This window comes from Suncus etruscus, chromosome 7, assembly GCF_024139225.1.
Source record: "Suncus etruscus isolate mSunEtr1 chromosome 7, mSunEtr1.pri.cur, whole genome shotgun sequence".
In the NCBI taxonomy this organism is placed as follows: domain Eukaryota; kingdom Metazoa; phylum Chordata; class Mammalia; order Eulipotyphla; family Soricidae; genus Suncus; species Suncus etruscus.
The window spans coordinates 116,837,495-116,862,266 of NC_064854.1; the positions used below are offsets into that span (position 1 = coordinate 116,837,495).

Here is a 24,772-nt window from a genome sequence, read left to right on the forward strand (position 1 = left end):
TCTTAAAAGCCAAGGTAAAAACTGATCTTTCTCCCAGGTTTACCAGTGATGGAGATTTTAAGTGACAATTTGGTACAATTATTGGTTTACTCCTATATGGTTATTAAAGAAAATAATCCAGCATGCATTTTAATGAGGGAATCAATAACTTTTGTTATGTATAAGAAACATATATTCACTGGAAGTGGAAGAGAGTGAGAAAAATGACTTCCAATTTCATTTTGTAGAAAATTAACCAAAATTTTTCAAAGTGTCCTAAGAATGTTCCACTTCACATTTCCTCCTTCTAAAGATGAGGTACATTCAACAACAGTGTATGGGTTAAATCCTGCCCATTGCATGATGATTTTTGCAAATAAGATTTTATTGGAACATAACCACCACCAATTTTTTGCATTGTTTTATATCTGCTTTTACACCACCACAGCAAAATTAGATAGTTGTTACAGAGAACTTACAACTTGTCAAACCTAATATCCTTTCTGAACCTTTACAGAAAAATTTGCCTACCTTGACTTTACACCTGATAGAACTGTCACCTCCATAATATTCCAGAGTGTAGAAGTTCTTTGTGCCCCACAATTCCATAAATGAACAATTAATCTCTTACCTCTTCAAATTAGTATTTGGGTTATTATTATGGGAAAATGGTTTTCAACAGCATTTTAAGTATCTATGAATTCTCTACAAAATAAGATATTTCCCAATCCTCTCCCCAGTCTATTCTTTAGTCATAGAAAAGTTTTAACACCTAGGCTTCCTTCATTGAACAAAAATATGTACACTAGTAGCAAATGATAAATATCACTAAATACTAGCTATAAATACTACAAATGGTTAAACTCTGCCTCAATATATCCCATGTAACTATTTTACTGGGATGGCGCCTCTAACCCAAACACTTGAGATAGCAGGTAGCTTAATAATTTATATAGCTATAAATGTTGTTATAAATGAGAGCTATAAAACTATTTCTTTCATTTCTCAAAGAATACACCACAAAGAAATATCTAAATATGTGCAAGATTACAGATAGCTTTATTACCAGGAATTCCATGAAGAAAACAAATGAAGAGGGCACAACTGCCTTTGTATCATTTATATTCTATTGTACATTTCTTGCAAAAATTCATAACATTGTACTACTTAGTCTTGCTCTGCACATATTTTCTGGGTTTTTTTTTATATGAATGCAATATCTTAACTCTTGAGCAAAACACATCTTTTCATAACAGTACTTAGCATGGATGGTGTGCCTGGAAGTCCTTCTTTCCAGTTTCAAGAAAATTCGAGTTGGGAAGTGTGCCTAAGCCCACAGAAGGAAAGAGGGAGAGGAAGCCTCCTAGTGTGTATAGTAAAAGAGAGATGAGTGAAAGAAATATCTCTTTACCAAAGGGTCTAGTCCTTGGCAGAAGGGATTACAATCAGTTAAAGAACCAACCAGAACTAAATATTAAGCCAAAGAACAAGGCAATAATGAGATCCTGGAACCACAGTCCAAAACTAAAGATATAACAAGTTAATGAGTCTAAGTTCAAATGCAGCTATAGTAGCTTTCCCATTGGAAGGACAAAGAGGTTTAAGAGTTGACTAAGAGCCAAAACAGTGCATTATCATTAAATATAACTGTATAAAAATATAAATACATAGGTGTGAAGTTGCTAGTTTCTACTTACTCACAAGCCACCAGAAAAATAAAATCATTAAATATATTTTAGCATAAGACAAAACAGTCTCAGGGAGTGTAAAAACTCAATAACCTGAAGCAACATTTTTTTCAGTGTGACCTGAGTCATCCTCCCGATCCCAACAGTGGCTGGTGCTCCTTTGTCTTTCTTGCAAGATACTCAGATGTGTGAAAGTCTCTCAAGTCTGCAAGAGTCCTATTTGATTTTGTTTAACCCAATATTTTCTCTATTTTAAATCTAACTTGGAACACTTTTTTCTTTTGAAATGTACTTTTATAAATGCTTACTTAACCAGATTAGTTGCTTGAATAAAAAGTTCTTAATTTTAGGGGCCAGAGAGATAGCTTGAAGGTAGGGCATTTGCCTTGGATACAGAGGGATGGTGGTTCGAATCTTGGCATCCCGTATGGTCCCCCGAGCCTGCCAGGAGTGATTTCTGAGCATAGAGCCAGGAGTGGCCCCTGAGCGCTGCTAGGTGTGACCCCCCCCAAAAAAAAAACTTAAAAAAAGTTCTTAATTTTATAAAAATCTTCTCATGTGTAAGTTAAAATAATATCACTTGGGCCCAGAGAGATAGCACAGCGGTGTTTGCCTTGCAAGCAGCCAATCCAGGACCAAAGGTGGTTGGTTCGAATCCCAGTGTCCCATATAGTCCCCTGTGCCTGCCAGGTGCTATTTCTGAGCAGACAGCCAGGAGTAACCCCTGAGCACCGCCAGGTGTGACTCAAAAACCAAAATAATAATAATAATAATAATATCACTTGTTGAAAGTATTCTGTACTACTTTTTAAAATAATATTTGGGGGCCAGAGAGATATCATGGAGGTATGGCATTTGCCTTGCATGCAGAAGAATGGCAGTTTGAATCCCGGCATCTCATATGGTCCCCTTTGCCTGCCAGTAACTATTTCTGAGTGTAGAGCCAGGAGTAACCCCTGAGCGCTGCTGGGTGTTAACCCCCCCAAAAATAATATTTGAACCATATGGATATTTCTTTTTTTTTTTTTTTTTTTTTGGTTTTTGGGCCACACCTGGCAGTGCTCAGGGGTTACTCCTGGCTGTCTGCTCAGAAATAGCTCCTGGCAGGCACAGGGGACCATATGGGACACCGGGATTCGAACCAACCACCTTTGGTCCTGGATCGGCTGCTTGCAAGGCAAACGCCGCTGAGCTATCTCTCCGGGCCCGGATATTTCTTATAAAACATTGAGCTTCGATATGATCCAGTAATACCACTCCTAGGAATATACTGTAGGAATACAAAATCACAATACAATAATGCCCTCTGCACTCCTATATTTATAACAGTGCTATTTATAATAGCCAGATGATCAACAAGAGATGAGTGGCTAAAGAAACAGTGGCACATCTACACAATGGAATACTATGCAGCTGTTAGAATAAATGAAGTCATGAAATTTGCCTATACATGGATGGGTATGGAGACTATTATTTGAGTGAAATATATTAGAGAGAGAGAAAAAAAAACACAGAATAATCTCACTCATCTATGGGCTTTAAAGAAAAATAAAAGATAGTATAATAATATCCAGAGACAATAGAGATAAGGACCAGAAAGACCAAACCATAATATGAAGCTTATCACAAAGAGTAGTAAGTGCAGTGAGAAATCACTACACTAACGACTATCATGACAATGATAGAGAAAGAAATCTAATGTCTGTCTCAAAGACAGGGAAAATATGGGGAAGGAAGGTAATGGGGACCTTGGTGGCAGGAAAGTTGTGCTGGTAAAGGGAAGTGTACATTTTATGGCTAAAACCTAGTTACAAACGCATTTGTAACCATGGTGCTTACAGAAATTATTTTCATCAAAATAATAATAATAATATTTGAGGAGTTAGAGTGATAGTACAAAGGGTAGGGTACTTTCCTTAAAAGCAGCCTATCAGGGTTTGAAATCTAGCACCCCAAATTAGTCCCCCAAGGTCATCAAAAGTGATTCCTGAGTGCAGAGCCAGGAGTATCCTTGAGCACTTAAGTCTGGCCCAAACCACCCCACCCCCAAAAATAATTTTTAATAAAAGGAAGTTTCAATATATTCATCCAGAATAGATTTGTACCAGTATAATATTATATACCAATATAAGCTTCAAGTAAATCACAAATTTAAATATAAAAATAATGAAACCCTACAATAAAATGAGATTTGTTATACCTTAACCAAAATAAATTAATACAGCCTACTAGGAAGAGCTTTGAATAAATCAGAAATCTAAATGTAACAGATGAAACCATACCCAAGACAATAGAAATGAGGACCAGGAGAACAGGTCCAGGGTAGGAAGCTTGCCACAAAGATCTGGGGAGTACAGTTAGAACAGAGAAGGGATCACTATGATATTAATAGCTGGGAATGATCATTCTGGACAAGAACCAGATAAAAAGAGGTAAAATGATATGCATGATACCCCTTCCATAACCATATTGCAAACCAATGTTTAAAGGGAAAAAAGCCAAGAGAGAAATGTCTACCATAGAGGCTGGCAGGGGAAGGGGGAGCTCAAGCCTAAGTGCAAGAAGCAAACTGGGACATTGGTGGCTGGAAATGTACACTGGTAAAGTTGGACCCATATATTGATGCAAATGTACAGTGGTTGGTGTTGGACATTGTACAATTGAAACTCAATCATGAACAACTTTGGTGATTCTAAATAATTTTTTTGGGGGGGCCACACCTAGCAGCACTCAGAAGTTATTTGTGGCTCTGTGCTCAAAATGGCTGCTAGCAGACTCAAGGAACCATATGGGATGTTGTAGATGGAACCTGGGTCCATCCCAGGTAAGCCGGATGCATGGCAAAATGCCCTACCACTGTGCTAGCACTTTGGCTCCAGAAATAACTTTTATTAATGAAACCATATCAGTAACTGGAAGAAAATTTGGGTAAATTTCTAAAGAATTTTGTCATAGGGCAAAGTTTCCTGAATATAATTCAAAACATAGAGACAATAAAAGAAAATTTAATATGTTTGTGACTAGAACAGTTTTTTAAATTTGCATTTCAAAAACTTATAAACAGATATAAATGGGGATAAGAAAGATATCCCCTCCAAAATATAAACATAATAACAGGGGTAAAAAGACACAAAGAGATTAATACTTAAAGATTTAGTATAAAATATACACATACATATATGTTCATAACATAAATGAGCTATATATATGGAAAGATATTCAACTTCATCCATATTTATCATAATGAGAACAAATGTAAATCCAAACTACTTTAAGATATAAGTTCTTCTCAAATATTAAAAAGCAGTAAAAAACTTGACATTTCTATAGAGAAACCAGCATACTTATACATTACTGGCAGGAATGCAATGGAAGACTATTTGTCATTTTCTAACAAAGTTAAGTATGAATTTACCTTTGTTTCCAGGAATCCTGCTTCTGGAAATTTGCCTTGAAGGTATATTTTCAGCACACAAAAATACGGCAAATCCGAAATAAATCTAAAAAGTATTCACGCAGCTTAATTGCAATAATTGTAAAATGTTGAAAATGCAATGAGTTAGGAGAGTAGTGAAATGAATGAGAGTTATCTGGAGGCTAGAGAGATAGTACCAGCCAAAGACGAAGTGCTGCCTTGCAGGTACCTGACTTAAGTTTGATACTTGGTATACCACATGGTCCCTCAAGCCCACCAGGAATCTTTCCTGAGTGCAGAGCCAGGAACCCCTGAGCACCACCAAGTGTGGCTCAAATAAATAAATAAATAAATAAATAAATAAATAAATAAATAAATAAATAAATAAATAAATAAATAAATATGACTATGTCCACAAAGTGAATTACTGTGGAGCTAAAAAAAAACTTGAGTTAAGGTATTCTATGAATATTTAAAGTGATTTTTAAAATTTAAAGTAAGTTGAAAAATAAAATCTCTAAAGAGTAACCTGTAGATGGGCCCGGAGAGATAGCACAGCGGCGTTTGCCTTGCAAGCAGCCGATCCAGGACCAAAGGTGGTTGGTTCGAATCCCGGTGTCCCATATGGTCCCCCGTGCCTGCCAGGAGCTATTTCTGAGCAGACAGCCAGGAGTAACCCCTGAGCACTGCCGGGTGTGACCCAAAAACTAAAAAAAAAAAAAAAAGGAAAAAATAAAAAAGAGTAACCTGTAGCATACAGTAACCTTTTGCATAATAAAAAAGAAAAATCAAGTATGCATCTGCTTTTTTGAAAAATTAAATCACAAAAGGGGAATTCCAGAGCTCCTAAGACCAGTTACCCATAGGGGGTGGTTATGGGTGACAGATCATGATAAATGGGTAAGAACACATTGGAAGAGATGGTTGCTCTTAACCTGATACGCCTTGCTGTGTAGTTTGACTTTAAACTATCAATATTTTACATACACAACAGCCTAAATAATAAAAATGTCAAGAAAGGAAGGAAAAGCCCTAGAATATAATAAAAAAAACAGAAGCATATTACTCTAGCTACATTTTATATAAATACTGTAATTGCAAGACAGTATATTTATTACAGTATTTTAGTGCTTTCCGAAGTTCAGCAAATAAATAAATATATTGAAGATAATGAGAACCAAAGTCTTTGCTGTTAGAAGAAGTTACAAATATAAAAGATGAAGGATGAGAATAAATTTCTTATATGACTATTGGAGAAATAAATATGAGCTTATAAATCAGGTTCATGAAATGTTTACTGTAAAGGACCTAATAACGGATACTTAACTGTTATTGTAGCACAAAACCAGCCATAGACAATAAATTAAAAAAAAGAATACAGCTATATCCACTGAAACTGCATATCGCTGAAATGTGAATTTTATATAGTTTTACCTAATATATCATGAAATATTTTAATTTTCAACCATTTAAAAATTTAAAAAGCATCTTTGCTGCATTTTTTTAAAATGGCAGTAGGCTTGATTTGGCATGGACCCTAGTTTACCAAGCCTTTTTAGATATAGATAATGATGATGATGGTGATGATGATGATAGATAGATAGATAGATAGATAGATAGATAGATAGATAGATAGATAGACAGACAGACAGACAGACAGACAGACAGACCTACAGACAGATAATCATTGGGAGATCTAAATACTAGTACTCATCCTGCACATTTTTATAAATCTGAAATTATGTTGAACCAAAAATCATAAACAAAGAGCCCTGTATTTTCTATAGCAGGAAGAAATAAACATTAATCTAGTCTTTGTCCTAAGGAGAGAATGGCTTAAAAAAAACTTTTTTTTTGGGGGGGGCACACCCGGTGATGCTTAGGGGTTACTCCTGGCAATGCTCTCAGAAATCACCCCTGGTTTGGGGGACCATATGGGAACCAGGATCAAACCGCAGTCTGTTCTAGGGTAGCTGTGTGCAAGGCAAACACCCTACTGCTCTGGCCCTTGAAGTTTTTAATAATGACACAGAAACCACATCTACTTTTTCCCCTTCCACACATGGGCCTTGTGGAACAACTAACAATGAAATACATTCCCAAGATTTTCTTTGGTAGTTTGGGATGTCCTATGATAACATTTTTTCCCCTGCTTATCTTTGCTCTCCCATCTCTCTTACTGAATAATGAGGTCACTGAGCTGGTAATTTGTATGTAGCCTGTAATTTTCTATAATGTAGGAATTTTTGGCCTCCTATAATTACATGGGCTAAATAAAAGGCGCTTATCAGAAAATGTCCCATTAGCTTGGAAGTCTGTGACAAATCCTTTTTGATGTCCTTAATGTGTTGTTATAAAATTCAATTACAAATAGGAAATTCATCTTGCTTATATTTCACTGACTAAAATTCAGTGACAGCTAATGTATACTGTGACTGAAAGTATAATTATTAGTATAATAATTACTACTAATACCAAGGAAAAGAATTAGGTGATTTTGAAATTAAGATTCTTTTTATACAGGACATATATTAAAAATGTTATCCTTTACTGGTTAATTCCAACAGAATTTAATGAGTGCCTTAGTTTATCATTGTAAAACCATTTTGCAAGTAAAAACCACATTTCGACTTCCATAGATAATGAAGATATTAATAGATCGTAGCTGAAATTCGTTGAGTGCTAATTCTACCTAGATTTAAACCAGATGTATTTTATTCATTTTTATTAAACTCTAACATAGTAACTCTGAAGTATTCCTATAACCTTTTGTGTGCAGAGGAATCTTAGTGATATTAAGTGACTTGGCCAAATTCTTACCTAAGGTAAGATGGGTCTTGAATTGACCTGCAAAGGCAGTGCTCTTAGTTACTGGTTAGAAATTCGTTCCTTTGGAGATGAAGACAGTAAGAAACACAAATTTTAGAAAGAATTTGCTTAGTCATGAAGACATACATACTGCGCTGTCTTTGGGAACAATAGGATTTAAATAATGTAAGGCAGGAGAAACAGTGGGTAGGGTACTGCCTTCTATCTTATGATGATCCCTACTATCTCATATGGTCCCCCAAGTTCTATCAGAAGTGATTCCCCAAGCACAAAATCAGGAATAAGCACTGAGTACTGTTCTATATGGCTTAAAAACTTAAAAATATTACTTTCATTACCACTTACCTGTAAACTTTCAATATAATATAAAAGATAGTATTTGGGGCCTGGAGCGATGGTACAGCAGTAAGGCATGTTTGCTTTTCACATAGCTAAACCAGGACAGATCTCAGTTCGATCTCCCACATCCCATATGGTTCTCCCCAAGCCAGGAGCAATTTCTGAGCACATAGCCAAGAATAAACCCTGAATATCACCGGGTGTGGCTCAAAATAAATAAATATAGATATGTATATATATTATTTTGTGTCTGCCTGGGAATGGGTGGAAAATTGGGCACAATGATGAGGGAGTTTTACATTGATGATGGGATTGGTATTGGGCACGGAGAAGCAGAATAAATATATTTGAGCACCTCTGTAAATTATGGTATTTTAAAATAATTTATTTTTTTTTTTTTGTGGGGGAAGGTTTGGGTCACACCCAGCAGTACTCAGGGATTACTCCTGGCTCTAAACTCAGAAATCGCTCCTGGCAGGCTCAGGGGACCATCCGGAATGCTGGGATTCGAACCACCGTCCTTCTGCATGCAAGGCAAACACCTTACCTCCATGCTATCCCTCTGGTCCTATTTATTTATTTATTTATTTTTTTATTTCTGGTTTTGGGGCCACACCCGGCGGTGCTCAGGGGTTACTCCTGGCTGTCTGCTCAGAAATAGCTCCTGGCAGGCACGGGGGACCATTTGGGACACCGGGATTCGAACCAACCACCTTTGGTCCTGGATCGGCTGCTTGCAAGGAAAACACCGCTGTACTATCTCTTCGGGCCCTATTTTTTTTTAATTTTTAAAACTGAAATAATTTAAATAAAAAGGGTGTCAAAATCAATACAAGAACTAGAATTCATATTAGACTATGCTTTATCTTCACCCTCTTGCTCCCTTCCTTTGAATAAATTCAGTAGGGAATTTAAACTGAGAAAGGCTTGAAGTAGAATTCGGTAAAGGGCATTCTTCCTTCTGGATGTCACCCATTTGCCTCACCCTGACTTGGGGATCTAGTAAACAGAGTAGAGAGTTTGGAAAGCAATGAACGGGGGAAGAAAACAAGACTAGGAAATGAGGTTGAAATTTGGAGGCAGAGGACAAGAAGTTGAAAAAGCATTCTGTGGTGGCATTGCCCCCATTCTGAATGAAGAAACAGAAGTTCTGAGTCATGACTTTTCTCACTCCTCACAGTGTCCCTTCTGTTGTCCGTCACTGCCCTCAACTAGTTCATTCTGATATCCACCATGATGGCTGGTCTATGACAACTTTGAAACTAACTTCCAATTTGAGTTCCCGTGAGGAATGGTATTATCCATGCCCTGTGAAATGTAGCTTTGTTACCCAAAAATCTTAAGGAGGTTCATCTCTCCTGCATTTCTTCTGAATTATTGAAATAATTTCCTTATCTGAGATGAATCATACTACATTTAATAGCAGTTTAATTAAAAAAAAACTTTTGAGAGAAGTAGTCATCATTTAACTGATATATTTATTGAAAACTTATGAAGTAACTGACTCCATATTAGCCATTTTATTAAACCATATATTAATTTCTGGATGTCTTGTCTTTCTGAAGTAGAAAGTACAGTGTTTCTCTGTGGGAATACAGGTACATAAAAATCCAAGGAAGGGACCAGGAGATAGTACAGCACTTAGGGTACATGCCTGGTATGTCCTTGTTTAGGTTTGACTCCTGTAACTCTCTGGACCCCCAAGAATCACAGAATGCAGCTGTGGAGTCCCTCAAGCACTGAAGTGTGGCATTAAAGGCCACCTGGAACTGCCAAGATGGTCTGGTATGCCCAGCACCATCAGGCCTGAGCAGCATTGCATCCTCAGACCCTTATGGCGAATTGACATCCCAACTGACCAAGAATCACAGTGGGCCCCAAACCTCCTAACTTGGGAGGCTCAATATAAAGGGTTGAAATCCAGGGGAAAGGTAAACTCTGTACATGAAATGAGAGACATGTTGATCCTTCATTCTGTTCTTTTCTTTTTAGGGACTGGTTAAATATGCTGAGCCCACCAATTGTTCCTCGCAGTCAACAGCCAGCAGAACATCTAGATTCTTCTGGAAGCTTAAGTGCTCAAGGTGGGAATATGAAAGGTTCTATAAAAGCAGTCACTTTAAGATATCACTGTTTTTATTAAATGCTGATCTCTTTGGATTACAGTGTCCCAACTGAGGTCAATGCTTTTTTTCATGGGATGTTAGGTTATTTGCAACTGAAAAGAACCTGAAAGAAGTTGTTCTTGTTCTTGAAAGATTAAGCCAGAGTAAATACATAGAGTAAGGCATAAGAGCATGACATTGGTATCAGACCGGCTATCATGCCAATTTTTGCTCTACCAATTTCTACTGTGTGACTTTTCTGAGCTTGAGTTACTAGAAATTTAAACTAAGACTAATAATGGATAACACTTACCTAAAGGTTTTCATGTGGTGTGTGTATATAAAGCCCTTATGTTTAGGGACCTAACAAATATCACCTATAATAATACCACGAAAGTGGCCCAGTACTCCAATGCTACCAAGAAACTGTTTTCAAATACAGAGATATTGCCTTTTCATTAAAAGAAGACAGACACTGAACTATAGGTAGTTTTAGTAATGAAAATGTAACAGGATGCAGGAATAAATATTGGGGTTTTCTTTTTTGGTAAGCATTATAAAAATGAACCAATAGGGGCCGGCGCGGTGGTGCTAGAGGTAAGGTGTCTGCCTTGCCAGCGCTAGCCTAGGATGGACCGTGGTTCGATCCCCCGGAGTCCCATATGGTCCCCAAGCCAGGAGCGACTTCTGAGCACATAGCCAGGAGTAACCCCTGAGCGTCATCGGGTGTGGCCCAAACCCCCCCCCCCCAAAATGAACTGATAGTTCCTGATTATGAACTCAAACAAGATGGTTAGGAAGACATGAAAGAGAAACATAAAAGAATTGGGGACAAAAGTAGAGAAGATAAGAGAACAGGGGTGAGGTGGGGCATCTAAAGTGCATAATTGGGGGCAGGAGAGATAGTACAGTTGCTAAAGTGTTTGTCTTGCATGCAGCCAACATAGGTCTGATCCACAGCACTGCAGATGGTCCCCAGAGCCTCACCAGAACTAATCCCTGAGCACAGAGCCAGGAGTAATCCCTAACCACACCTTGGTGTGGCTCAAAACCCAAAACTGGGGCCGGGTAGGTGGCGCTGGAGGTAAGGTGTCTGCCTTGCAAGCGCTAGCCAAGGAAGGACCTCGGTTCGATCCCCCGGCGTCCCATATGGTCCACCCAAGCCAGGGGCGATTTCTGAGCACATAGCCAGGAGTAACCCCTGAGCGTCAAACGGGTGTGGCCCAAAAACCAAAAAAAAAAAAAAAAAAAAAAAAAAAAAAACCCAAAACTGGTAATAATTAATAATAAGAATAAAGAGCATAATTGGAATGACAAACCACCCCTGAATGGGACTGTCTGAGATGCCTTTCTAAGCTGTATTTTGGAGATGGAATTACTACTCTAGATGTTTGATTTCTTTAAAAAAAAAATGGAGAGAAAGAAAAAGAAAAAGAAGAAGAACTGAAACCAATACAAATTGTTCTAACAGCTTCCACTTGCTTGTTGTGTTTTTTTTCCCCTAACTGCTCCAGGGAGAAAGTGGTTCATCACATTTTTCTTCAGATATGGCGGATTCGAGTGAGAGCTCATACATCTGAGTGGTACATTTTGTCTGCCCAAGGGATGGAGATGTCTCTGTGATTTACTGTCTGAAATAGATTATGCCCCTCAAATTGGGAATCCTTTTAGAGTGTACATTTATAATTACTTATGACAGAAAAATAGAATCTCGGTTGTCAGAAGGAGACCTTGCTGTGAGGGAACAAATAATATGTTATATTAAGTGTCCTAAATAAGCCACAGGAAGTAAGATCATGGTCCTTGAGCAAAGGCACCCAAAATATATGTGTGTGAGAAGTGGCTGAAAGGATGTCTTAAAGTCATTGCAAAGGAATGTTTTGACAACAGGAACTCAAGTTGTGGAAGGTAAATAGAACTTCCAAGGAGGCAAATTAAATTCAGGAAGATTGCAGAAATAATCTGTCCAGCTTTAACTGAATCTGATACCTCTCTTCCTGTCACCTTAGGTTATATCATCTGTTATTTCTATCTTTCTGTTAGTCTTAGGTAGTTTTAGATAATTAAAATCATTAAAAACTCACCTTTCCTACTTGCTTTGTCTCAACATGGTATTGTCACGGGCCACATGTCCATCCATAAACCAAGGGTGTCTGTTGATGATACAATTGTTCAAAACAGTAGTAGTGGTGGTGATGGTAGGAGTGGTGGTGGGAGTGATGGTAATGGTAGTGGTGATGGTGAGCTCAAATAGCCAGTTTCTGTTGTACAGACGTTTGTGGGCAGCCTGGGGTCTAATCTGGGTTTCTGTTGTGCAATCTGATCAATTTAGCACTTAATCTGTTTCAAAAACTACACTGATTTGTTCCATTCAGTCCTCTTAGCAGCATCACGAGAGAAATAAGTATTGTTATTGTTTGAGGAGTGGTGAGTTTTTACCGTGGATAAAGTTGGCACACTGAGTGGGTAAAAGAGTTCTAGGTGACATGCCTCATCATAGGCAGAGCCAGGATTTGAATCCTTGCAGCCTGGCTCCAGAGCCTAGCCACTGCTGGGTTTTGTTTTGTTTTGTTTTATTTTGTTTTGAATACATATTGGATTTATAATCAAGTAAATAATTTACCTACTCAAGAAATCATATAAGGACTTAACTAGGGATGTGATACAATTACAGAGCACATATTTTACATATGTGAAGATTAAAATCACCTCAAAAAACTATAATGATGATTAACTATAATATAATAATGATTAATATTAATTGTATGCATACATATATTTCACCAGAGACTGAAACTTTGTTTTTCTATTGAAAGTTACTGAACTATGGGAAAAACAAAATCTCTCAAAGGCAAAATAGCTACATTCATTTAGGAGAAAAAACAAAAACAAAAAAACAGATCTTTGGGTAACTTGTGCTAAACTTTGTTTCCTCTTCCAACCATAATTGTCAGAAATGGCAGGAGGACACAGCTTTCTGTGGAAAGGAGGAAGAGGTATAACTCCTAAGGAGACCAATCTAAACAATAGTAGCTGAATGAAGGACTAAAGCACAGATGTGGTCAGTCTAGGTATTAGTCTAGCAACTAATCTTCTTAAAAGATCTTATCTAAATAGGTATCTCAAGTAGATAATTCTCTCACTTAACCAGGTATTGCTGACCTTTTACACATTTTGTAATTTCGAAGTTGTTTTACTGATTTGTGGTCTCTCCTAAATAGCCTGTACTTTTGCAAAAGCGGGGGCCAGACAGATACTATGGTAGGTGAGGCACTTGCCTTGATTGAACGCAGTTAACTGGACTCACGCCCTTGCACCCTATTTGGTCCCCCTGATGCCCATCCTGATTGATCTCAGAGCATGGAGCCAAGAGAAAGTCCTGAGCACAGCAGTGTGTGACCCAGAAACAAAAGCAAAGACTAAACCTGTTTGTTCACTCAGAAATGCCTAGTATTCTTTGCACTTTCTCATCTGTATTCAATATTTTAAGTGCTTCTCAAAGTTGGGAATTCTTTGTCTCTAGGGTTGAGGAGGGGAGGAATGGTTGCTGGAATAATGCAGGGATTAGAAATACCTTTGGGTGTGGTTGGTTCGAATCCCGGTGTCCCATATGGTCCCCCATGCCTGCCAGGAGCTATTTCTAAACAGACAGCCAGGCGTAACCCCTGAGCACCGCCGGGTGTGGCCCAAAAAAACCAAAAAAAAGAAATACCTTTGGGTGCAGTGGGTGAAGGGGGTACTCTTTGTTCAGTTAAAAATGGTAGATATCCAAGGGCCTTGAGTAATGATTTTTTTCCTGAAAATTAAAAGTTCAGTATAACAAAGTTTGGGAAATCTGCAAATTCTCACTCAAAAGAAAACAGAAAGGGAGAAAGGAAGGAAAACAGGGAAAGAAATGTCTTCAATGAGTCATATTTTTTAAGAATATTGAGGGAAAAATAGGATGATTTGTTGAAATCCAGATCCCAATTTTCCCTCCAATTTCAGTTGTTTAGTATAAAATATGTATTTCTAACTTTCAACAATGAGAGTATTAATAGACTTAGTCCATATATTTTAGCAACGAAAACATTTATAGGTAGAACTTTGGCCTATAGTAAGTCCTCCCTGGTCAGAGAGTTTCTTTCTCTTCTACTTTTCAATAAACTTCTGTTTATTTAAAAATATTATATAGGAGAAACAAGCAATATATAGTAAATAATTTTGTACCTAAAAAGTTTTAAAGTGGGTGGGTGGGATTGGTGTGGGAACATTCAAAGTCATAAACAACTCACTTTTGTTGTATTGTTTTTTTGGGCCATACCCAGTGATGCTCAGGGGTTACTCCTGGCTATGTGCTCAGAAATCGCTCCTGTCATGGGGGACCATATGGGATGCCAGGGGATCGAACCTAGGTCAGCCACATGCAAGACAAATGCCCTACTGCTCTGGCTCCCATAAATAACTCTTATAATGAACAACTTCAAAATAATTTTAAATAAAGAAATTATAGGCCACTTATACAATAGCTCTTAAAGATTATAAGCAGTGAATCTGATCCCAATTTGTTTGTTTTTAAAATGAAGACAGCACTGGTTCTTAGTTGTTTTTTTGTTTTGGTTTGGTTTGATTTTTTGGAGGGCCACACTTGGCAGCGCTCAAGGGTTACTCCTGGCTCTGTGCTCAGGGATATATGGGATGCCAGTGATTGAATGGATCAGCCCTGTGTGTCTAAGGCAAGCACCCCACCTGCTGTGCTATTGTTCTGGCCACATGGTTTAAAACTAGCAAAACCCTGATGTACTCTCAACCCACAGTTTACCCCCCCCAAAAAAAAAACAAAAAACAAATTACTTATCCAAGGCCAAAACCTAATCTGAACACCAGCCTGGCTTAAAACACAGCTTCCCCCAAACCAGAACCTTCAATCAACTATCGTCAAACTTCTAATATATAAATTCTAAAAGCTATATTTTTTCTCATCTTCCACTGCTCCAAGCCTGTCTTTAAATCTCTTAAGAGCCTACAGGTACCTAAGTACTAATATTACCCCATTTTATATATTTGGAGAGCAGAGAAGTACTGTCAGTGGAAAGACCAGGATGTATCCTCACAGTAGAAGCTTGACGGTGTTTGTTATGGCATGAAGATGGCCAAACCTGCTCAAAATACTAGGAATCTTGCCCCCAGACCTTACAAACATGTGTTCTTGTCTGGCCCTCTAGTCCCTACTTTATCCAGTCCACGTTTATGTCACAGCTATAGGTTCCACTCAGCTAGAATGTACATAGGTACATTGTACATGTGAATGTACAGAGGCATAAAAGGGCCCTGAGCAGCCCTCAGGAAAAGCACTGAGCCCCAGGCCATCAGATTGCATGGGAGGCCTGAAACCATTTCCTCCTGGCTAGAATATACTTGCTATCACTCACCATGAGCATAGCTATCCCATTACACTTACTATAAAGGTGCTTTTTCTAGAACCCTTGTGAAAAGTGAAAAATGGAAAGCTAAGTTTGGGAGACAATCCAAGCTATGATAAAATGAACAAGTTCGCTTGAAGACTAGTTCTTCATTTGCTTTGACCATTGTTCCTTCATATACATTCGTCCTTAAATCATTTAGGCTTACCAGTTCCAAAATGGAATACCACTGACCTCTCCCTGTACTGCTATTAACCTCTCTGGCAGTTTCTATGATTCTCTTTAGAACTCTTAGAATTTCCAGTCTCTTAAAAACAACAGCTTTGGAGGCCAGAGAGTTAGCATGGAGGTAAAGAATTTGCCTTGCGTACAGAAGGTTGGTTCAAATCTCGGCATCTCATATGGTCCCCTGAGCCTGCCAGGAGCAATTTCTGAGCATTGAGCCAGGAGTAATCTCTGAGTGTGGCTGGGTGTGACCCAAAAGCCAAAAGAAAAAAAAAAAACAGTTTTGTACCTTTATTATGACAAACTCACATAGGATATTTCTATGTTAATGTTGATTAATCCCACACATGATAGAAATGGGTGGAAGGTATCTTGGTTTTTTTGGTTGGTTGAGGTTTTGTTTGTTTTCTTTGTTTTGAGGTTTTCTGTTTGTCTGTTTTGGGATTTTTGTTTGTTTTTGTTTTTGCACTCAAGTGCTCAGGAGGTCCAAGGGCCCCATCAGTGATTCTCAGCCAGATAGAGTTGGTGGTTCAGTGCAAGGGCCTGAGGATGCAATGCTGCTTTGGCTGTGCAGTGCTTGCAGCCTTCTGGGCTGCAATGCTCAGGCAACCATGTGGTATCAGGAATCAAACCCAGGTCAGACCCAGTATAGATATGCAAACTAACCACTATACTATACCCTAGCAAGTTTTTTTTAATGAATGTTTTATAGTTGACTCCAAAGTACTCACAAATGGCTCTCAGAAATCTCCTGGCTCCACCCAACATAATACTAGAGCAAGGGGACTCTGGCTTCTGTGCTGGCTTCCAGAGGAATCCTGTAACACAGGTATTTGTTTCTTACCTAACGATCTGAGACTAGAATTAGTCTTCTAGAATCTGCTTTGTTAATTTTCTGCCCAGTCATTACCCTTCGTGAAATACCTCTTGCTTTCACAGTGTTTGACATGATATGTAGGACATAATCAGTGCCCCATAAATATCTCAAGATAGTGAAGAGGCAGAGTCCTTGCTGAGCCTACATGAGGCCCCAGAACCACTTGAGCCATGGGCACATGGAGAGGAACCTATCGGCTCCTGAGGATTGCTGAGCCCACTGTCAAGCCTACATAGAAAGGAGTAGCCCTGAATAATCCCACCTTGCTCCATGCTCCACTGGAGTTGGCCTCTACAAAAAAACCTTTTAAACAATTGTTTACATTTATTTATTTATTTATTTATTTATTTATTTATGCTTTTGGCCATACTTGGCTGTGCCCAGAGGCTCCTCCTGGCTCTGTGCTCAGAAATCACTCCTGGCAGGCTCAGGGGACCATGTGGGATGCCAGAAATGGAACTCAGGTCTGTCCTAGGTGGGCCACTTGCAAGGCAAATGCCCTACCGCTGTGCTATTATTGCTCTGGCTCTTACTTTTAGATAAATTTTAATGGAAAAAAATATATATCTAATGAAAGCATGAGCAAATCTTAACTTAATGAAAGCATAACAAACAGGAGGACGACTGCTTGTATCACCTTTGTGTCTCAGAAATTATTTAAGATGCAAAGATGATTCTTTGCCAGAATACTGGAGCTTTTACCAGACTTAACAGCATTAATAAGGTGAAAGACTCTGTCACTTTGTTTTTTGTATGTGTCACCTCACAATGTCTTATCCCATGGATATAGAGCTGTCCCATGCCCCTTGGAAAGTGCAGTGATGGCCACAACCTACCCCTAGAGCATGGTGAATAAAGCAAGACACTATATGAGCAGATGGTCCTGACGCTTAATAGCACAATTTAATAGCCCAGGATCCCAGCCCAGGTTGCTAATAACTTTATGAGAGAAAGGTTTATTGTTGTTGTTTAAATTAAGGAGGTTCATTTTCTAGAAGCTTTCTAGAAAAAAATAATAATCTCTTCAGTACTCTCCTTAATCTCATGATGCTCTCATTCAGCTCTTAACATGTAAAATGATGCCTTAGTATTTATGACATTCTTGAGACCAAAGTTCCCATCCCTCTGAGGCTGCTAATAAAGTTCTGATTAACCTCAAAGCAAGAGATACTTTCTCTTATGCCACTGAAAGGGGCCAGAAGGTATCTCTAAAGATGTGAAGGACAGAGAAGCATACACTCTGGCTGTTTTGAGGAGAATTTCAAGAGTACTGAAAGTGAACCCTCCCATAGAGAAGTGAGCCTTATTGCTAGTGACTAAAGTCCTCTCGTTCCAGTACCATCTATTTAGTCTCACCCTAGAAGAGTCTGTGAGCCAAGATAGAGGTCTTAGATTCTCTACTGAATTTGGGGCGGGTTGGGCCACAGCCAGTAGTGTGTAGGGCTTACTCCTGTTTCTGCACTCTGGGATTGCTGCTGGTGGGGCTTGAGAGGCCATATGGGGTACCAAAGATCAAATCCAGATAGGCTTTATGCAAGTCTAGTACCTGGACTGCTTTATTATCACTGTGGTATAGAATTGAGATTCCCCACCCACTCTTTGTCTGCACTTTTGCCCCCTTCCTGAAAGCATAGCCTTAAGGAACTCTGGAGTCAGTTAGTTGTCTGACTCTGGACTTACATTCCTGGATAGCAAAGTACATTTCAAGTTGTATGCCACACATTTATAAGCACATATTTGGTTTATGGGGTTTCCCCATTATTCCTGAAATGTGATTAACACTAGAAAAGCCAATAGAGGCACACACCTTCACATGCACATTTGAATATGTGTGATTCATAAGTAAGACTAAATGGAAAGAATAGAGTTGCAACAGTTCCAAACTAGCCATCCAAATCCTTTGGTAAATTTGGTTAAATGGCACTTTATTGGGGGAAAAAATTGCCACTGGGTTTTTATTTTGTGGTGATTTTCCTTCCTAAATGAAAACTACACTGTAATTATAGCATGTTATTTGCCGTCTAAAATATCTTTATCTCTTTCTAATAAAAGAAAGAATCTTGTATCCTTATTTCACCATTGATTTCTCATGCTCCCATTTGAGGGCACATATTTATAAAGAATCAAAATGCAGCAGCTCCCACTGGGCTTCCTCAGGATTGTGTGCTAGTTCACTTTGGTGGAAGAGTTTGCAAGCACTTGGTACTTTGCAGAATCTTATCTCATGTCATCTTTATTGATCCCCAGACTGACTGTTCCAGATGGTGATCTCTACCATTGAATTGTTAAACAATAATGTATTTGTATGCACATAAAAATACAGTCAATCAGTTTTCAGGATCTATGAGAGAAAATACATTAACTTTAAAAAAAAAAACAACTTGATGGCAGCATCAAAAAAAAATCGAAAAAATCAAGTAATGAGGCTTGATTCAGAGAGTTTAAATCTGATAAACTGGTGCCACATCATTTCTTTTCAAGCTTGGAAGACTTAGCTTATGTTTATAGGTTTTCTATCACCTGTGGTCAACATGCATTAAATATGGATAATGAAGCCTTTCTAGTAATTAAGTTTCAAAAGGAAAAGGGAGGGAAGTATTTGTCTAAGCTGATATAGCAAGGGGGAGGGAAACGAATATTTCTGCCTTTGGTCTGGCTTCGTTGGTTTATCTTCTGTTATTGCTGTTAACCAATTTCAAAGTGGATGAGGCTGAAAGTTTGTAAATAGATATTATCTGAAAGGCAATTTGATTCCACTAGAAATGACTTTATTTTGTAGAGAGGAGTGAAAATGTAATTTGGACCCCTGTCCAGATGCTTTTAGTCTGGTAGCAGAGAGTGGTTTTGTTTGTTAATTTGTCTTTTAGAGTTTCTGTAGTCAGTCTTTAAATAGAGCAATTTAGCAGTTGGGGGGGCCCAACTGCACTATCCAAGAACATAATTGAAAATTACCCCATAACCATGCACAATAATTACCTTTCAAAACATTTCCCATTGCTTGACATCATAGTGGTAATTACTTAATGATATTATAATTTCATTACGTAGGAATTACAATGGCAAAATGATGTAAGTTGGAGGCTTTGAAAATTAAGTTATAATGAAAACAAAACCTTTTATGCAAGTTTAAAGCATTCATTTTCAATGTAAAATTATACATAATATCTCCCAATTTTTGTACGAATGTCATTGTTGGTAAGGTTTTAAAATTCATACATTTAAAGCTTTAGTTCTAAAAATCACAAAATCTGCCTTGGTCCCATATAATGTGTTATGTGTGAGGTTCCAGTTTGATGGTGATCTGTATTGAAACAAATGCATTTCTAGAGCAGTTATTGCTTCAGTTTGTTTGCATTATGTAACTAAACCATTACTAATGAATTGGATCCACCTTGAAACCTTTGCAGTTGCATAATAAAGACCCATGGCCCATTATGGTGGTGATTTTCATTTTGAAAGGTTCTTGACTCGTGGTAGAATATACTTAGTTTTCTAATTTAATAGCACAAGCTTAACTTTCTATATTTCAGGCCCAGAATGCATTAAACAATAATATAACTGTGCCAGAAGTCAAAACTTTCCCCATGGATGATGGAGTGAAAACAAGATATCGCATAGCATATCCCTGCGATAGTTTTACTCATAATCATTCACCTCAGTCAGATGGGGTTTCAGCAATATTTCTGGTAGAAAAATTAGTTTTAGTTTTAGAAAGCTAGAACTTTTTGGTTTAGAGACTGTTTAGATTCAGATTAATTCATAACCATGGCCTTTTTAGGTTTTAAAAAAAAAACAACAATGTTTTTTTAAACTTTTGACAGTTAAAGAACAAATAGTTTTAGAACAGGGAACTAAATATAAGTGAACTTCTTCCTTAAATGGCCAACTTAGGTATCTTATGTTTTTCCTGATGATGGTTATAACAGTACCCACTGTGTATATGCTGAGTGTTATTTTTTCAAATTACCTCTAACACCGTCACTACATTTACATATGAGGAAACAGATTCTGAATAGTGAATGTTTCCAATGTTCCATAGCTCTGGAGTGAACATTAGTTTACTTGGTCTCAGGTTTTCCTGACTCCATAGTTTGTATGTCATACTGCCTGCCTCTTTGCTTCCTCTTTCCTTCATATTTTAAGCTTTATCGGTGCTTCTATCAGGAATCAGTTAAAAAAAATAAAGTTATAGCCTGTGTATCATGATTTATTTCATTATTATCCCTAATAGCAATAGTCACTTGTCTATTGAACACTGTTATATGCACTTTGCGAATTTATTATTCAAATCCATTTTTGTCTTTCACAAAACCCTGTGAAATATGTATCACTTTGCCTGTTTTATAAATAAAAAAAGGTCCAGTGAGAGTAAATACTTTGCAGCCAGCCTAACATCATCCAGGTAGTAAAAAAAAAAAAAAAAAAAAAAAAAAACCTGTTCTCTCTGTCAATCCCCAGGTTAGTCAGGAACCAAATTTCCTCTCAATCACCTTCTGTAACTGCAGACACCTCCTGTTCTTTAGTTGCTGCTTTTGTTTCCTGTGTACGCGTGTTTTGCACCCACAACTTGCTCACATAGCAAGTACACAGTAGTTTCTTATTGAGAAACAGATTTTTTATTCTGCTTTCTACAGGAGACCAAATAAATAAGGGATGGGATGAGGGATTGAATATCCCAAAGTAAAGGGTGCAGGCACCTCCTTCGGGGCACTTGAAGGGAAAACATGACCTCTGGGCTCATCTTTAAGATAAAGCAGCTGCTTGAAAAGCTTCCAGCCTCTTCCACTTCAAAACAGAGAGAGGGGAACGAAGGGTCTGAGAACCTCTCGGAAGGCAAACTGCCTGCTCTAAATTCTCTTCGTAAGTAGAAATTCTGCAGGGTGCTACTACTATTAACCACTATTAGGTCAGCTACCACTATTAACACGGCCATTAGCAAAAAATAGGTCTGTCATGCCTCAAGGATCACAGTAGCCAAGAGTCACAGAAGCTCGTCAAAGTTGTCACATGGATCATTAATTCTAATTCCCTGTGCAACGCAGGGGTTCATCTAAAAAACCTCATATAAGGGGTTGTGCTTCACCCTCCCTGCGGTCCCTGTTCCATCTCCCGGTGAGCTCTAATGTTTAGAAAAGTCTTCCTTATGCTGAGCCCAAATCTGGCTCCTCATAATTTCCACTGTTGGCCCTTTTGATTCCTCCCAGTATTGCACAGAATATTGCCTCTTAATTGCCATGCTCATTTTTATTTAAAGGCAAAAGTATGTATGCCTGTCATCGCCATTTTCTGGAGTTAAGCCTAAATTCTGCCTCTGCTTTCCATACATGCCAGTGAGATTCGAAATATGAAGAAATGAATATCTTTTGTTGAAAACAAACCTCAGTTTTCAATATCAGTCACTCTTATAATTTATTACTCTTTTCCATGTTTAAATGCCCATAGCATCCTAATTCACTCTGAAATGTATTCCACCACCTTTTTTTTTAATACTATCTTTATTTAAACACCTTGATTACAAACATGATTGTGGTTAGGTTTCAGTCATGTCAAGAACACCCACCTCCTTTCACCAGTGCAACATTCCCACCACCAATGTCACAAATCTCCCTCCACCCCACTCCACCCCCACCTGTACTCTAGACAGGCTTTCCACTTCCCTCATTCATTCACAAGGTTATGATAGTTCTCAATGTAGTCATTTCTCTAACTGCACTCACCACTCTTTGTGGTGAGCTTCATGAGGTGAGCTGGAACTTCCATCCTCCTCTTTTTGTCTCTGAGGATTGTGGCAAAAATGTCTTTTATTTTTCTTAAAACCCATAGATGAGTGAGACTATTCTACATTTATCTCTCTCCCGCTGACTTATTTCACTCAGCATGATAGATTTCATGTACATCCATGTATAGGAAAATTTCATGACTTCATCTCTCCTGACGGCTGCATAATATTCCATTGTGTATATGTACCACAGTTTCTTTAGCCATTCATCTGGTGAAGGGCATCTTGGTTGTGTCTAAAGGAAAACATGAAGCACAGACTAGAGTAGAAAGAATATAGAGCTGAGCGTGTGCAGAACCCAGTTTGTCTCTGCCTCTGCCTCTAATTCCCAAAGTGACCTCAGGTGAGCTCATGAACTTCGCAAAGCCTGATTCTCTTATCCATAAATTTCTGTCTATACCACAGGATCAATGAGGAGGGCCAAGTGAAGCAAACATGCTTTCCATGCCATTGAGGGCTATATTAGCTTAGGTTCGCATGAACAAAGAAGACATAATCATTCCTGTCAAACTCATATTTCTTATATTACCATATTCCCAAAGCCTAGTGCAGTCCTAGCAGTTTATCTCAGCCATCTAAATAGTTATCAAAAAATAAATTAAGTTATATTAATATTCTCTATAAATTTACCAAACCTTAACAAGAATTAATAAAACTAAGTTACCTGATGCTTTTTGGGGGGGTTTTTGGGCCACACCCATTTGATGCTCAGGGGTTACTCCTGGCTAAGCACTCAGAAATTGCCCCTGGCTTGGGGGAACCATATGGGATGCTGGGGGATCGAACCGCGGTCTCGGTCCTTCCTTAGCTGGCGCTTGCAAGGCAGATACCTTACCTCTAGCGCCACCTCGCCGGCCCCCCCTCATGCTTTTTTACTTATTTTATACCCTATATATCTTAAAATTTTAATCCATATGTATTAAAATCATTTTAACATACATAAATAAATGTTCTCTAATATTTAATTTACATGGTTGCATTTGTACAGCTCTGCCTTATGAAAAAGTCTAGAACTGTAATCATCCAGTTTTAAATCCATCCTGTCCAACAGTTTTTCAAGTCCTGATTAGCAACTCTTTAGACCTTTGGGCCTCCTTTTCCTTCTCCTTCCCTGCCAGTTCTACACACACTTTTTCTTTTCCCTTTTTAGAAAATATGTCCTTAAAGTCACTGTTTCCTCTCTGTCTTACATTGCGTATAGTCTGACCCAAATTGCTGTGTCCTTCATGAAGCATCATCAGTTAGCTACAAAGAAATTCTCCCAGGAGAAATGGAGATTCTTGTTCCATTATCAACAGATACTGCAATTCAGGAATACCATGCCAAGCTCATAGTTAACATGTTTCTGGTTTTTATTCTCACAGGTGAAGAAGATGTAAGTGTGGAAGAGGACGAGGAAGTGCTGACTCTGCTGTATGATCCATGTCTGAACTGTTACTTTGACCCCCAGACTGGGAAATACTACGAGTTGGTATGATCTCTCCTTTCAGGATCAAAAATTGTCTAACTCTAGGTGGAGCAGAAGAGTTCCGACACAATAATGAGTGAGTTGGGCAGGCCAAGGAATCAAAAGTAACAGAAGCAAATGTATTCTGTAAATGTTCAATATTAATAATATCAGCTTTTTTGTAGTTTGTTGAAGGTGTGATTTGGGAGACTATGAAGGGATTAATAGAGAAAAGAGTTTCGAACTTTGAATATTCTTATTTTGTTGGTTCTCATTCTACATGTAATTTTGTTTCTTTCATATCACTTTATGTAAATGAAGATTTCTCAAAATTTTGCAGTGTTAATCTGTAAATGATGGCTTGATATACAGAAAATGTATTCTAGTTTAAAAATATCTTTTTATTTTACTACCTGTTTGTATTAAAAATAAAGTATGGGCTTGCTCTTCAAGCCTGTGTTCTCCCTCAAACACAGGTCTTGCTTACTTGTTTCTGTGTTTCTTTTGCTTCTTTAAATTTCTGGAGTGTTGGGGCCGGGCGGTGGCGCTAAAGGTAAGGTGCCTGCTTTGCCTGCGCTAGCATTGGATGGACTGCGGTTCGATCCCCCGGTGTCCCATATGGTCCCCCAAGCCAGGAGCAACTTCTGAGCACATAGCCAGGAGTAACCCCTGAGCGTTACCGGGTGT

At 38.3% G+C, this 24,772-nt stretch overlaps 1 protein-coding gene across 3 annotated transcripts in view; it reads left to right on the forward strand.

The window, feature by feature from the left end:
• CFAP20DC (CFAP20 domain containing) overlaps positions 1-24,274 on the forward strand; it is a 286,437-nt gene extending 262,163 nt beyond the window's left edge. For all 3 annotated transcript variants that reach the window (XM_049777338.1, XM_049777341.1, XM_049777339.1), the window contains 2 exons: positions 10,243-10,334; positions 24,003-24,274. In XM_049777338.1, coding sequence (XP_049633295.1) covers positions 10,243-10,334; positions 24,003-24,115 — 205 coding nt within the window. In that variant the 3' untranslated portion in view covers positions 24,116-24,274. The remainder of the gene's footprint in view (positions 1-10,242; positions 10,335-24,002) is intronic.
• The last annotated feature ends 498 nt before the right edge of the window (positions 24,275-24,772 follow it).